This window comes from Sinocyclocheilus anshuiensis, unplaced genomic scaffold (genome assembly GCF_001515605.1).
Source record: "Sinocyclocheilus anshuiensis isolate Anshui unplaced genomic scaffold, SAMN03320099.WGS_v1.1 scaffold973, whole genome shotgun sequence".
NCBI lineage: Eukaryota > Metazoa > Chordata > Actinopteri > Cypriniformes > Cyprinidae > Sinocyclocheilus > Sinocyclocheilus anshuiensis.
The window spans coordinates 77208-94037 of NW_015554121.1; the positions used below are offsets into that span (position 1 = coordinate 77208).

Genomic DNA, 16830 nt, shown 5'->3' on the forward strand with positions numbered 1-16830 from the left:
GTAATCTTACCGTGAATTAAAAAAAAAAAAATAATAATAATAATAAAATAAATAAATAAATACCTTGACACAGAAGCTAGAATAGGTGTGGTATATGTTGGGTATGGGTCATTATTACATTATTATTATAGCGATTATTATTACATTATTATTATTATCATTACTTTTATTATTATTGATATTACTGTTGCCGTCATCACAAGGTATTATTATCATCATCATCTTTATTATTATTATTATTACTATTATTATTATTATTATTATTATGCATGTTAGTACTACTTGAATACTACTACTTTTATTGTCAGATGGTCATCACTGTTTATTTTCATTGCCGTTATTATCATTGCTGTTCTATTGCTTTTTTTTGTGTTTTGTGTTCACTGTATGTTGTATGTTTTGCACTCTTAATAAAAAAAATAAATAAATAAATAACATAAAACTGATGAACTTTGAATTTCCTTCACATCTTATAAATAATAATAATTTATGAAATTTCATCAAGGATCAACGAACCCATTTTGTCCCACAAGGCAGTTCAGCAGCTCCTGCACTATTTCAGAATGAGCCTTTGAGATCAAGTGCTTCTTCAGATAAGTGAAGTGTTTGGTCTTCATCAACATCTGCGACTTGCCATTTCCACAAAGAAAGGTGAACACAGTGTCTCTAATCTACAGTAAATAACAAGGCAAAGCATTTTAAATGAATCAAAGGTAAACCAGCACTGAGAACAGATTTGTTTGCACAAAGCAAGACCTGTGAAGGAATGCCTGCTAACTCTCCGGTGCTCATGCGTTCCTCCACCTGATCCAGAATGAGGGAAGGGTTGCAGGATAACAGGAAGCTCTGATGTATAAGACACACACAGTCTTGTTTATGTACAAACTGAAAATCAAACTCAAAATATGCAGATCACAAATCAGTAAATAGGAGAACCTGCATACATTCAAGATAAAAACCACTAATAACTGAATAATGACAGACAAATCAAACCCCACTCAAAGAGATTCATCACTACACTAAAATAATTCAGTGAAATACGTATTTGGGGAATTGTCAAAATAGCAATAATAGAATTGAATGATATCACTCAGTTAGCTTGCAGGTTACATAGGTTATAAATACTGACTTCAGAAATGTACAAAATTAAAATCACAAATCACTATTAATAAACACTAATAACTGGATTATATTCAATCTTTAAAATGTTAAGAGCATAGGCAGTGAATAAATGTGTTTAGATCATCCCCGTCTACAGTGAATGAGAACCTACTTGAATCTGTGTGTCCTTCTTTCTGGCACAAGGTATGAGCAAGAGTGTGCCCAGAGAGAAGGCCTGCAGGCTGAACTGAGCAAACCGCCTGGCGATGCCAACCAGATCCAACGTCAATACAAATGGACATCTACAATAAATAAATAAATAAAAAATAAATTATATATATACTGTATATATATAGTAAACAGACATGGACATCTCCGAGTACATATTCAAAATTCAAGCACATTCAAACCTTATAAAAATAACATTTGACACACTTTACATTAACACAAGACCCAGAATTAACCTGGGTGTTCCCTACTGTTGAATTCAAACTAAAATAGTAGAAACATAAAACTATAATTTTTTTGCTTAATTATTGTGCTGACACAAGTCTATATTGTTAGTTATTTATCCCAGTTTTGAACGTAATTCCTCTAAACGCTCAGGTGTGCCATAAGCTGAAGGAGTTTACAGAGAGTTAATGATTAAATGATTCTCATTACAGACATGCATGGCACTCCCTCAATTTCAAAAACTCATCACATCAACATGAATTACATATTTATATTTATTAAATTAAATAACTGACATTTTTTCCCCCAAGTTTTCATTGGATTCATGGAGCTCTTTGCTCAAGAGCTGATGACAGTGGTTTGAATTGTGTATTATGGGAGAGTACAGTGGTGTAGCATTAAAATATGTAGTATTATTAGGACTTCACAATTACATACAAATCATAATTAATAAATATTTTGCTTGGTATTGTATAGATGATAAATATGAATTGTAAAACAAGAGCCCCGCCCTCTTCCCATGCTTTCTCCTGGATTGGAGACTTACTTTAGAAGCAGGACAAATGTGTTGTACATCACATCATGCTGTCGAGGGCTGAGAGGCAGAGAGGCTGTGAAATCATCAAACAGACAAACAGTTAAAAGCATTTAATACAAATTTATATGCAACTTCACAGAAAAACATGTCTGAGTATGTTTCTTTTTACCTGTCAAGAAAGGGGCTTGAATCACACTCCGCCATATCCGGGAAAGACTTTGCCCCTGCAGGGAGGGATAAATAAATACATATTAAATAAAATAACAATCTTGTCAAATGTGTTAAATTGATCCAAGTGTCACACACTACACGTGGAGGAGCACAATCCAGTGATGCTGTAACCGGCCATCAGCTGCATGCTTCCTGAGGGGCACTTATAATGTTAGTAGATTTAGAAATAAAAGACCATTTTTGACCATAATTTTAGCCCTCTGAGTTAAATACTTTGTTTAAAAGGACTTCAATGCAAATGCCCACTGCTATGACTGGGAAACATAATAATAATAATAATGATTAATAATAATAATTTATGCATTTAGCAGACGCTTTTATCCAAAGCGACTTACAGTGCATTCAGGCTACACATTACCAGTATGTGTGTTGCACTAAGTGTCCTGTGTTGCAAACATCTTTGCATATGAAACAAGAATTACATCTAGAACTCTTTTGAAACTTTTAATGTTTCGTTTTCTTGCTATTACAGATGCCACGATGAACTGATCGTAATAAGTGTTGATTATAGTATTATATTTATTCAGCCGATCAGTCTTGCCTGTTGAGCACACGATTGTAATCTTGATTTCTGCGCTTCCACAAATGCTTTCAACAACGAACACAAAGCAAACATCAAGCAATGATTCCTAATGATTGACTGTTCAGTGTAGACCGTGTCATTGATTACATCTTGTGGTTTGCTGAGAGCAGAACTCTGAACTGAACTGACTGACAGATCCAGTGAATATAAAGGAGCTCGCTTTCTCTATATCATCACAGTTTAAATAACATATTATTTCCATGCTAGTAAGAGAAACGATGTGAAATCACTGATCACAGATTGAGCAACAGAATTAACAGTTTGTGGCATTCCTGCCGGGTCCATATCTTTCTGTAAAAGTCTGTGTGTAAAGCCTGCGTCGAATCGTGACTGTTTTTCCAAAGGATTCACAGTGAATTGTACTGAAACATATAATGCCCCGCTGGCACATTGACGCAAAAATAAAACCGCAACTTTCCACCAATTACAATCCTTTTGAAGGTAAACATTTTTTTCTGTCCATATCAGCTCACTAACGCACCAGAGGACGGCCAACGATGTGATGAAGCAGGTGTTGATCCGTCTCTGTGCGGTCAGTTTTTATCGTCATTAAGTAATAAACAGCAGGAAAGACAAAACGAGTTGTTTTGGAAGCTTTGGTTTCAATAAAAGCTGTTTTCGGACTAACAAGGAAGTTTTGAGCTGTGAAGTTTTTATAGTACAGTGACCTCTTACACTGATCAGCCACGGCATGAAAACCACTGACAGGTCCAGTAGATCACATCGATTGAGGGCTGGGATAGATTTGGAGCAAGTGAACAGTCTTGAGTTTGAGTTTCTTGTGTTGGAAGCAGGAAACATGGGCAAGAGAAAAGCTCTGAGTGACCTTGACAAGGACCAAATAGTGAAGGCTAGACGACTGGGTCAGAGCATGTGGGGTGTTCCCGGTCTGCAGCGGTTAGTGCCGGCCAAGAGTGCTGTGAGGAAGAGCGAAGGCTAGCCTGACTGGTCCAAACACACAGATGAACTACTGTAGCTCACATATCTGAAAAACCTAATGCTGAACATGATAGACATGCAGTGCTTCACAGTTTGCCGAGTATAGGGCTGCAGTCGCAGAGCGGTCAGAGAGCCCATGATGACCAGGCTGCCTGCTCTGATCAGTTTCTTTCAGATCAGGTGTATGGCCAGACGTATGTGTGTTGTTTACCTGGGGAAGAGATAGGCAGCATAGCAGCTAATGTCTTTGTGTCAGACACACGGGACACGTTCAGAGGTCTGACGCATCAGAGCTGTTTTAGCAGCACAAGGGAACATGATATTAGTCAGGTGGTTTTAATGTTGTGGCTGACCAGTGTATATGTCAAAAGATGTGGAAAAGTTCATAAATCCTTACACGCTAAAGACAATCAACATTCATTGCATGGGGTTCGTGTCACCGTGTCAAGTCTGACTAGTTTTAAGCATGCAGTTGTCCAGCCCCTTATAAAAAAACACTTAAACCCTCTGGACCTGATCAATTTTCAGCCCATCTTTGACGGCTTTCAATCGGGTTTGAGAGCTGTACTGTACACTTGTACTGAGACCGTTCTTAAGGTTGCAAATGATCTCTTGGGGCTGATTTTGGAAATCGTGTTGCTTTGATTATTATTAGATCTCAGTGCAGCTTTTGATACTCCTGGTATTCATTCATTACAATCTCGATGGCTGTGAGAGCTTTTTAAGAACGTCAACATTTGGACAGTGATTCATTATATATATATTTATATACATACACTAGTAGACTAGTGTATGTATACATTACATACACTAGATAATACTAGTATTATCTAGTATTCACATTATTGTGAATAAAATTAGCTATGAAAGAAAAGTTTCTGGCCTAATGTGTACATAAACCAGCAACTAAAACAGAGAAAAAATGTGTCCTATATGAATAACCCTTTATAGCAGCTTTTGGTCTGTGAGGACAGTGTTTGTCCTGCTCCATCCGTACGTGGGATAAGCAGGCGATAAAAGAGAGGTGGCACTGTGATGACACAATGTAATGGAAATATAGAATGGGTTATTTTTGCAGGTTAGTATACATCATCATCTAGTCACTTGTGCACATCATAAAAGCAATTTCTCATTATTAATATAATTTCATCATTATTATTAATAACAATAATATTACGCAGCTCCTGAAAATAGTTGCTGGGGATATTACGCAGCGCCTAGCTGGGGAGCATTTTCAGGCGCTGTGTAATATCCTTGCTGCACCCATGATACAGCAGCAAAGGTCCTTGATTATTAGTATATTATATATATATGAACTAATGAAGCATTATGTAGGGTACAGTTTGTGCTATCTATGGTCAAGAGAAAAAATTAAGGTGGGTGGGTCATTAAAGTTTTTTGTCTATTTGTTAACAAAGGATCTGTGGACACAATGTTTTTGGATTTGTGGAGTGAAATGTATAATTTTTATTTTGAAGCAAGACGATAAAATTAGACCCTTGTGGTAAGATCACTGAACAGTGAGAGATTTTCTCTTTTCTAGTTTGAGTAACATTGATAACACTGACAGGAGCCAGTACAGTATAGACCGCTGTCACTTTAAGACCTAATGCAGAGATCCAGTGTGCTGATACTCTTCTGATTTCTTTCTCAACTGTTTACAATCACTTAAGGCATAACTGATGTGATGTGATACTAGACAAGACAGGCATTTTGACATACTTTGTGTGTATTTGTCCGTTCAAGGGTAAGATGCTGCAAAAGAGAACTCCATTTGTGTGCTGTCAGAGACACGGCTCTCTGTGTTTTAAATGTGCGGGCACAGAAAACAGCACGCAAACACCAAATAAAGTTCTCTTTCACTTGAATGGTTTAAAATCACTTGAATGTTTAAAATCGCAAGACACATGCAACTGCTAAGATTTCGTGATGCTGCAGCACTGTCCTGAGCGTCAGAGGCCAGTCCTGCCGTGATCCCAGAAGAGCTCGAGTCACAGTAAATGAACCAAGTGTTCTCAGACGCTGATGAATCATTCATGATCTACACGCATGTAAATGTCACGCTTCACTCTGAAACGTCACAGCCTCCGCAAATTTACAATTGCACTAAGTCATTTCGCAATATCGATTTTATTTCGATATACTGTGCAGCCCTAGTTCAATATTAGTTGCAATATCTACCTGAGGTTCATTGTTGTGGTTCTTCCATAAACCCTTGATCATGCCTTCCTTGGGGCTGCTGATGAACATTTCCAAGGTATAGGGAATGTTCAGGGCCTCCATCTGGGCAAGGTACATGTAGCACTTCAAATAATATCTGTGAAAACATTAGTACATGGTCATTAATGCTGCAGATTCATTCATGATTAAAACAAATGCCAAAAATGTGTTTGCGTTAACACTGGACAGTTCTATTCTGAACACAAATAAGAGTTGAAATGAATAGAATATTGTTGATGCAGCTCACTGGATTTTGCTGCTAGGCTGGTTGGAAAGTGTCTCCAAGGTGGCAGCATCTGCTAAGTGAGTGAGACAGAGCAGAGCTCGACTGCGGTGTTCGAAGGTCAAACGAAGGCCTGATCCTCCCAGGGGCTGAACAGATCAACAGATGTTAATTGCTGGGCTCAGTAGTTTGTTTTTTTGTGTTTCAGTTTAGTTTTAGTTAGATTCAGCAATGGTTAAGTAACATGGTTTTTTAAATCAGTGGTGTATTAAATATCTGCCTCCTGTCCTCTTTGTCTGATATTTGTTGATGTACCACTGCAAGCATTACACCCCGTCTGTCATTTCAGCTCGAGTTGTTTTCACTGGACGTTCCTCATCCATTTGTTCTGTTGCCGGATGTAGTGCAAATATATCAGACACAGAATGAGGAATCGGTCTAATGTCAGCTTGGTGCAACGTGAGAGTGTAGTGTAGACAGATTAAAATGGGTTCGGTTTACTTTCGACATGACACACTGCTTACGTCTGCTCTAGATAGGATTTTAGTGCCACTTCACACAGAACACTAAACATACATATTTATTTTATAATATACATATTTAAATGTATTTATTTGTTTGTTTGTTTGTTTACTTATGCAGGTTTGGTCTTGCATACAAATCCGAGTAAATGTGCCAAATTTTATGGAAAAGAAAAAAGTGTGTGTGTGTGTGTGTGTGTATATATATATACTAAATTCATATCATTGCAACATCCAAGTGAAAGATAAAACACCAACAAAAAAAACACAAAAAAAAACAATCACTGAGTTGGAAAAAGGATCAGCTCCTCCTAAAAGTGACTTGTAAACTCAATCAGGTGTAATTAATAACCTTCTCAATGGCACACTAACCCATTGACTTTCACCTGTGCTCATTTTGATCAGCTCAGCATGAAAAGAGCTTTCCTGGAGCATTTCAGTCCTTGATAGAGCAACTGAAGCAAACAATCAACTATGGGTGGCAAGGCACTGTTAAAAGATCTCCGGGATAAAGCTGTAGACAGGCACAAGTCAGGAGATGGAGACAAAACCATTTCAAAGGCTTCATCAATGCCAAAGACTTGTCTCTAAGACATGTCACTCGTATAGTTCTGAATGAGGAAAAATGCAACGCTCAATATGGCCACTCAATAGCAGGAAGCCCCGCCTTCTGAATGAAAGAGCCAATCGCTAATCGGTAAATTCCTTTCATCACTGCAGCTGCCGTTAGAAGTCCCGGTTGCTATAGAAACAGTCAGCGCTTTGAGACGTGCGCTTAGGACTGCGCATGCGCACTGCCTGATCTAGCCTGAAAAATAAGCTTTTTATAACACTATTTGAGCAAAAGAAACAACATTTATGACACAGTTGTTGTCGGATTTCTTCGGTAATTTCAAATATAAAATTTAATCGTAAGCTTAGTGCACAGTTTTGGAGAATTTGATGTTTCCCCATTCAAAGAGATAGGAGCTGCACTTGCATGCCCGAGAGCCATTTCAAAGATGGCCGCCAGGTGACATGACTTGTCTTAAAGAGACTTTGTCAATGTCTAGAAGCACAGTGAAGTCTGTTATTAAGAAGTGGAAGGTGTTTGGTAAAACACAGAGCCTCCCTGGATCGGGAGGTCACTCCAAACTGATGAAAGAGCCGGAGGAAACTGATCAGAGAGGCGACCGAGAGCCACAGCAACTCTGAAGCAACTGCAGGAGTTTATGACAAAGAGTGCTCACTGTGTGACAACAATATCACAGATTCTCCACTAATGTGGCTTGAATGGAAAAAAGCCGCTTCTCAAGAAAGACCACATGCAGTCAGACTGAGCTTTGCCAAAACACCTGGAAGATTCTGAGGCAGATGAGACTAAAACTGAATTATTTGGCCTCAACACCAAACGATATGTCTGGAGGAAACCCAATCCAGCTCAGCATCCAGATAACAGCATTCCTGCAGTAAAGCATGGAGCTGGTGATGTCTGTTCTGGAGTGTTTCTCTGCAGCAGGGACTGGAGCACGAGTCAGGACAGAAGGAAACATGGACGGGCAAAATACTGTCAAACTGGGCAAAATCTGCTGCCCTCTGCCAGAAAGAAGGTTTTCCTTCCAACATGACAAAGACCCAAAGCACACAGCAGAACTGAGCACACAGTGGTTGAATGAGGAAAAGCTGAATGTCCTTGCATGGCCTCGTCAGAGTCCAGACTGAAACCCCACTGAACATCTGCGCAATGACCTGAAGACTGCAGTCCACAAACACTCCCCATCAGACTGAACTGGAGCAGTTCTGCAAAGAAGAGTGAGCAAATACTGCAAAGTCTAGATGTGTGATGTTAGTAGCAGCGGCAAAATGCCCCTCCCACTTTTTAAAAATTTCCCCCTTCAGCTTAATGCTTACTTTTGACTCGTCACGAAAGTTTATCATATGCATGTGTTTTTAAGTTTTGCCAATTTAAGCATTCAAAAGATTTTAAACCGTTCAAGCGCAAGAAATGGCGAAACAGAACTAAATTCGGTACTCGAGCGGTTTTCTGTGCGCGCACACAGCCGCTTCTCTGACAGCTCACCATTACAGAACTGAGCTCACTTTTCGTCTTATCGCGCTTGAACCTGTTGGGCGAGTGTCCTCGTAAGCAGTCTTAACGAAGTTAAAATAAAAAGTTTTAAATGAATGCAAACTGTGAAAATCTGATGTGTGTTTTAGATCCGTACATTTGGTCTGAAAATGAGAGCAGTTTGCTGTCTGTGTCATTAATCACTCTGTTCAAATCTTGACTGAATAGCTTCATCTTTAATAAGGATTAATTTATAAATATGTGGAAAGCTCACAATAAATACTGCTCAGCATTAAGGCGTGTTGCAGAGATGGTTTCGTTTTGTGTGAAAACATGAATGAAGGCAGACTGCTGAAGGAAATGAATGAATGAAAGGGGAAACTAACTGTCTTCAGAAAAGTTTCGATAGCATTTTCTTTTCATCTCCCCTCCGTGATAAAGTAGCGTTCATAAGAGCAGCGCTGCTTTGTTAACAGTGGTTACCGGGGAAACCGCTCTATTTCTGCTGCTCCATCAGCACCACCTGCTGTCAGACAGTGGAGGGACATTTTCCTTCAGTCTGTCTGCCTTTTTGTTCAGACCAATGCAAAAAACGGATAGATTTTTTGTTGTAAATCTTAACCTGTAGATGGAAAACAAGCTAATGTGTATTCTAAGAATCTCAACACTTTGGACAATAAGGTAGCCTATATTGTTTATGGAGCAGATAAAAGCTTATAATTTATGATTTTGATTATTTTCTTAAAAACGAGTTACTTATAATTTCATAAAACTTTTTTTTGTCAAATATTTATTTGAACATGTAGCACATGTTAGTAGATAACATGTTATGCTGTAAGTCACCCAACCAAGATTTTTTTGTGTTTATATAAAATCCGGCCATCATTACTTTTAAGGTTTATGCAAACAAAAACTGCTAATTTTATTTGTTGTTTGTTGGTTTTCGAGAGAAAATTCATGATTTCCAACACATTTTAACAATCCTGTGATAATATTAATAACCATGATCATGGTCAATTGTTCATTTATTATTGTTTACTTGTCTTTATATCATATCTTTTATTAAAATGCAAAGTTACATGAGTCAAAAACAATGAAAACAATAACTTTCTTTTTTTCCTTAAATTATGTTAATTATAATCATTTCCTGAAAATGTTATGTTCTTTGTGTTGTTTTAATTTTGATAATCCATTGCATATTAAAATGGTACTAAAACTGACTATTACCCAACACTCAGTTTTTTTAGACCCACTGTGTGTGTGTGTGTGTGTGTGTATATACCGTATTGGCCCGAATATAAGACGACCCTGATTATAAGACGACCCCCCTTTTTCCAGATGTACCTTTTGGAAAAAAGGCTTTTTAAAAACCAAATCTTGTTTTTTCTCAGTAAAGCACATTTTGTCTTCAATTATTTTCATATTTTTCCTATTTTAATTTTTGTTTTGAAAGTATGGTAAAAACTGGTAAAATGTACCAACAATCACATAAAAAACAAACAAAAAAAAAACACTTTTTGATATACCATTAAAAAACAAAAAAAAAACAGGTAGCCCATCTGAATTAGGACATTTAGGCTATCCATCTAATAGTAGCCTGCCAAAATCTTATTAAGAGTAGAAGTTAAATCTTACTGTAGTCTTCAAATCTGGGTACTGTCTTACGTTTTAAAATCACAAAGGGAGTTTGGTCCCATCAGGCTAACGTACAACACGCATTACATTACGAATTTCATGGAACACTCGTTTTATGCGTATTTGGCGCCACCTATTGTTGTGGGTGTGTTACTGACATGTCAAAGTCTAGACCCTGAATATAAGACGACCGCGTTTTTTCAGATGTATTTCCAAGAAAAACAACATCGTCTTATATTCGGGTCAATACGGTATATATATATATACTACATATATACACACACATATACACACACACACACACACACACACACAAGCACTGCTCACCCATGTCTGTGCTGTCAGGATGGGACTGAGCAACCGAGCACTTATATCCATAGGGTGCATCTGCAGCAAGTAAACAACTCTGCAGCACAAAGAGAAGAACGGGAAAAGAAACAGAGAGAGAAATACTTCAACAGGACATCTACCATGTTACAGGACCACTTAAAGACACTTGGTACTGTTACATCATATTATGTGGTATAATACCAAAATACTTTAGTACCTCATGAGATCAGGATCATCATTTATATTAGTCACACTGTCCTGATGATTGTCCTACAACAAAGGAGGCATGAATATCAGTCTCGTCTAAGAATGCACAATCATGATAAGTACACAGATATAATCAAGCTGGGGTTTTGGATGGTCAAGCTACAGACATAATGGCTTTCAAAAAAAAAAACTCCACAGAACTAAAGATAAATTATAACAATTTTAATTTTGGGTGAATTATCCATTTAAATTTGTCGCCAACACAGAATGTGTAATAGTACCCACTGCACCGAGTTTGTGACCGTTTACACTTCAGCAGAAGTTACTCCCATAATTAGTGAAATTGACAGGTTTTCTTTTTTTGAATGCTACTGTTAAATAGACCTAGTGTGCCTAAAAGATTCAAAGCACTGTTTTATACATGCTGTATTTATTTATTTTTTGTATATTGCATCTTATATATATTTTTTTAATAACGAAGATAAAATAAAACAACAAAAATACAATTATTGTGAGATTGTATATACTGTATATATATATATATATATATATATATATATGTATATATATACATATATATAGTTATGAAATAAAATGACTCCTATGATGTAATAAGGTTTCAGTGATCTCACCCACCCCTAACAGCAGCTAAACTCAGGCGGTCACTCTTCTTCTGTCCTGAGTTTAGTCATTTATTAGAGAGAAAGCCAGTGGTGGCTCCTGAACATACATTATGGTGAGGCAGATCCTGGGTCAGACTGTCAGCTATATGACTAACTCATGATTATCAGCGAAACATTGAAATAACTGAACTCATGCACAACACTTCTGCCAGAGGTCTAGTGTGCTTGCGTCATTCAGCCTGAGGGTGGCGCTCTAATGTTGACTGGAAGGCTCTACATACATCTTAGAGTGCACACATTTATTATATTTATTAGTAGTATTTACAGTCTAGAGTATTTATAGTGTTAGAATACTGATTTAGAAAGTTACAAGTAACCATGAGAGAACCACAGTTAGAACTGGCTTATTTAACAAATAATTCACAGACTTTTTTTTTAGGGGGGTGGTGTTTTTTTAATATTATCATTATTACGGTTATAAAAATAAGCACCACAACAGCTGTCCTACACATTTTATATCCGGCTTGTCAAGTTATTAGACAGCTATTTTCTCACTCACTGACTGCGACAGAAGCTCGATACTATTACACTCGGGAGGATCGCCGTGATCACAGTCTGACGAATTTGCTGAACTGAATATGGCTCTCAATTAGGATGCGGCTTCTTTGCACTAAAATAAACACAAAAACTGATCTGCATGATGCCACTGATTATTTTTATGATTGTGAAGTGAGAGGAATGAAGAGCACGTCTCTCTGGAAAAGAAAACTTCGTTTGTCAAGTTAACCCACAGTCGATGCTGAACCTTACAGAGCAGGTGTAGGAAAAGTGTCTGTTTCAGGATAAATGCTTCTTTTGGTTTGGTTTTTGTGATTGGCACATAATGACATATAGAGTATATAATACACGAGAGAGAGAAACTGTTGTTCTTAATTTAGTTTTAGTCCAAAAGTGTGCATATTTGAAGAAATACTGATCTCTTTATACATATTCACTTGACATTTCTTTAGACAGAATCATCATTTCTATTCTGCATTATGCGATCTGATGAGCATTAGTGTCTTCCAGCGCTCTCAGTCTGTTTTCTCTTCTGCGATCACGATCAGATGAAGCGTTCATAACCCGCCCCGTCTCTTCTGATGACGAGCTTCTATTACTGTGCAACGATGCACCGCGAGCCGGCTGAACACTGATACAAATATGTGAGGATTGAAGTGGGTAGAGATGTTAAACGAATCGCGATACAGTTGGTGGTGGGAGTTTATATGAATGTGTCTCTGGAGGAACTGACTGTCTTTAGAAAAGTTTAGATGGTATTTTCTTTTCATCTCGTCTCTGTATAATGAATATTAAAGTACTTTAATGTAAAAAAAAGAGGTTATCACTGTGTGAACCAGTTTGAGCGTTCCTCTACTCTGTAAACACGGGACAACAATAAGGAGATCTACTGTAGCAAATACATGTTTGTTCCTCAAGAGATTTTGCAGTGATTTTGTGACATATGGCACTTACCTTGCCATTCGACTGCCCTGTTTGACACAACCACTTCTCCAGAAGAATGTTCCGGATCTTCAAAAGATCGACACCATTGATGGAGGCAATATCTTTGGCCACGCTGTGAATGTCTGTCCAATTACAGAAAAAGGGAGCTGAGTCCAAATACAAATGTCTTCACACACACACACACACAAACACACGCACTCTCTCACACACGCACTCACTCTCTCTCTCACACACACTCACTCACTCACGCACGCGCTCACACACACACTCACGCGCTCACACACACACACACACACACACACACACTCACTCGCCGCACTCACTCACTCACGCGCTCACTCACTCACACACACACGCCGCACTCACTCACATGCTCACCCTCACTCACACACACGCTCACACACACGCTCACACACACGCGCCGCACTCACTCACTCACTCACACACGCCGCACTCACTCACATGCTCACACACACTCACTCACACGCTCACACACACACACACACACTCAAGCACGCACGCACACGCACACACTCACTCACTCACGCACACACATGCTCACACACACACACCACACTCACTCACTCACTCACTCACTCACTCACGCACACACACGCGCACACACGCGCGCGCGCCGCACTCACTCACTCACACGCTCACACACTCACGCACACACACACACACACACACACTCACTCACTCACGCACATGCTCACACACACACACACTCACGCACGCACGCACACGCTCACACTCACTCATACACACACACACACACTCACTCACACGCTCATACACACACACACACACACACACACACACACACACGCGCGCACACTCAACTGTTCGAAAGTTCGGGGCTGGCGATTTTTTTATGTTATTGAAAGAAGTCTCAGTAGACGTAATATTATTAAATATTATTACAATTTAAAATATGTTTTCTATTTTAAAGCTACACTTATGCAATTAATAATAATAATAATAAATACATATATCTTGTGGAAAGAAACATTGTTTTGGATGTGCTTTGGATCTGCTCCTGCGTGTGGATGAATGTGGTTTAAATACACATAGCTAAATCCATCCCTACAGCCCTAAAAATATAAATGATTCTAAGAGGTTTATTTAAAGTGCATTTGGATAAAGACTACAATTACGAACTTATTTTTAATATATATAAAAAAAGGTTGCATAGTGTAGCTTTAATATATTTTAACATGTAATATATTTGAAAGATGCCTTCCATTACTCAGTCTTCAGTGTCACACAATTCATGCTGTTTTAGTGCTCAAAAACACTCAGTATTAACCAATGCTGAAAAAATTATCTGCAGCTTAACATTTCTGTGGAAATCTGGAAAGATTGGAATGTGGAAATATTATTTGATGAACTTTTTTTTTTTTTGGATGAAGACAGACCGTGACAATAAATGTTCAGCTCAGCCTGTCGAAGTGACAAATGATCATTCGCAGGTCAAAAAACAAAAAGAAAAAAAAAACCGAACAGCTTTTTAATGATAATTTAATAATTATTTTGACTAGGATTTTATAAGACAACAAAAAGACAAGTAATAAGACAGAAGTGCAAACTATACTGCAAACAACGCAACATCACATTGATTAAAGCAATCCCTCCAGCACAGACACAGTATAGTACAGTTCTAGTCGTTACCAGGGTAGGTGAGGCCAGCAGGGCTAGTCATCCGCTCCAGCACCGAGCTGTGCTCAAACAGAGCGACGATGAGACGCCCTGGCAGTCCTGTGAGCTTGAGCAGCTCTGGAGAGCTGAGCTGAGACGAGAGCAGAGCGTTCTCTGTGGCCGACCGCTGATACTGGAACTGCAGTTTAGAGATCAGCGCTTCACCTCGAGTCTGCAGATTGTGCTGGTGAAGGGTACAGACAGTACAATCAACACAAAATGCCCTTACCAACACTACAAGTCCATAAATACACCAAGAGAGCCGATAACAGATTTATATATTAACAATATAGATTTAGAGTTCTACATTAAGCTGTGAGGGAGGAATTGTGAAATGCTGTCATTCGTTCCCATTAACATGATCTCTGTAAGCAGAAAAGATCCAGCTTCGTGCTCTGTGTGAATCTCAGCTAGTCAGCTAGCTATCATGCAACCTTTAGTGCACCTACTTAACACACATTTACTCAGAAGGTCAGAGATTATTACTCATTTTTAGGGCTATGAGTTGATTAAAACAATTAATACTATTTTTTGTATTATCTTGAAATGTTAAATGCTATGTTATGAATGTTAAATACATATTTTTGGCTGGTCTTTTCATTAGCAGTGTTTTTCAGTACATTTTACTTTACACCTGTTGAGTTTCCATTCATGAATGAATTTGAGAAGGTACAAAGAGAAATGCTTTTTCTGATCTGATTCTAGTCATTTAATATCACACAGAACACAATGAATGGATGGATGTGGTCTCCGCGTTATATATTTAACAACATTCATCATTCAGTCTTCAGCAGACTACTTTGAATAGTGTTACGAATTTTGACAAACACAGGGTTCCCACTCTTTCATGAACACCAGATTCAAGGACTTTCAAGGACTTTTTAAAGCACCATTTATTTTATATCAAGCACCTATCAAATTCACACCCCAGCATATGTAGTGTCATGAAAGACCTTACAGTACCTAACATTCACTTACACTTAACATTTACATTAAACATTTCAGAGTAATGTTTTGAATGTGTAGGTTTCATAAATTTAGACCGTTTTGAGCAGTCGTGTTCAAAGGAATTTAATGAAATCCATTCAAGTCAATACTGGTGATATTCAAATTAAATTTCTAAAATATTGATAAAACATGCATCAAACTGATTTTTGCTGTAGTTCTTGTACAAGATTTAAATTTGAAAGAATTTCTCAATTTTTAAATTAATAAAAAGTGGTTAAATGTTGTAATAACATGGTAAAACCTGTTAACATTAAAAATTTGCACATTCACTCAAAAGAGACGTTACTCATTAATAATCAATTAATAATCAATAAAGTCAAAATAATTTTGTAAATTACTTTTATTGTAAATCCCATTTTTTCATATTTGACCTAGAGGAATGCAGCTCAAACATGCAGCTGCTCAAAACGTCAGTATTTTTTGAAAATATTTCATGAACATTTTAAACCTTGTACATGTGCAAATCTGCAAAAAAATATTAAGAAAAGAAATAAAAAAAAATAGGACTTTCTATCCATAAAGCCTATACAAATAGTCTTCATGTATTTCACAATACTTAACATTCTAATTAAGTGAGGGTCATTTTTTAGGATTTTTTACCCAGGAAAATCTCAGAGAACCTGACACCTTGTACTTCTGGAGACTCCAGGAAGGTTGCCGTTCTGGAAAATAGTGGCACTGGAGACTAAAAGGTTCCTGATGGTTTCACACTTAATTCTTCACATTAATTCTTAATTCTTTTGCAGTTAACGTTTGTCTTTTCTTCTTCACCTGTTTTTTTCTGACCCCGCTGATCCAATGAGCATTTTGCTGACCAACGGTCATGCCTTAACTTTGACATTTCTGTATTGCATTAGTTTTTAATATTTCTCATGGGGATTTAATCATTTTTGACTTCTCAGTCTGAGTTAAATCTCTTTTTTGGCTAATTTCATCCGTAAAAGAAAACCTGCCTAATAATTCTGCACAC

The 16830-nt window shown here is 37.7% G+C and overlaps 1 protein-coding gene across 1 annotated transcript in view; it reads right to left on the bottom strand.

Moving 5' to 3' along the window:
• Window positions 1-16830, bottom strand: part of kntc1 (kinetochore associated 1) — a gene marked incomplete at its 5' end in the record, with an annotated part of 76753 nt that overhangs the window by 10643 nt on the left and 49280 nt on the right. Inside the window, 11 exons of the mRNA XM_016462490.1 lie at window positions 517-671; window positions 757-846; window positions 1274-1403; window positions 2102-2165; window positions 2262-2316; window positions 6027-6162; window positions 6313-6437; window positions 10819-10897; window positions 11039-11091; window positions 13164-13276; window positions 14826-15036. Of these exons, the coding sequence (XP_016317976.1) occupies window positions 517-671; window positions 757-846; window positions 1274-1403; window positions 2102-2165; window positions 2262-2316; window positions 6027-6162; window positions 6313-6437; window positions 10819-10897; window positions 11039-11091; window positions 13164-13276; window positions 14826-15036 (1211 nt within the window). The remainder of the gene's footprint in view (window positions 1-516; window positions 672-756; window positions 847-1273; window positions 1404-2101; window positions 2166-2261; window positions 2317-6026; window positions 6163-6312; window positions 6438-10818; window positions 10898-11038; window positions 11092-13163; window positions 13277-14825; window positions 15037-16830) is intronic.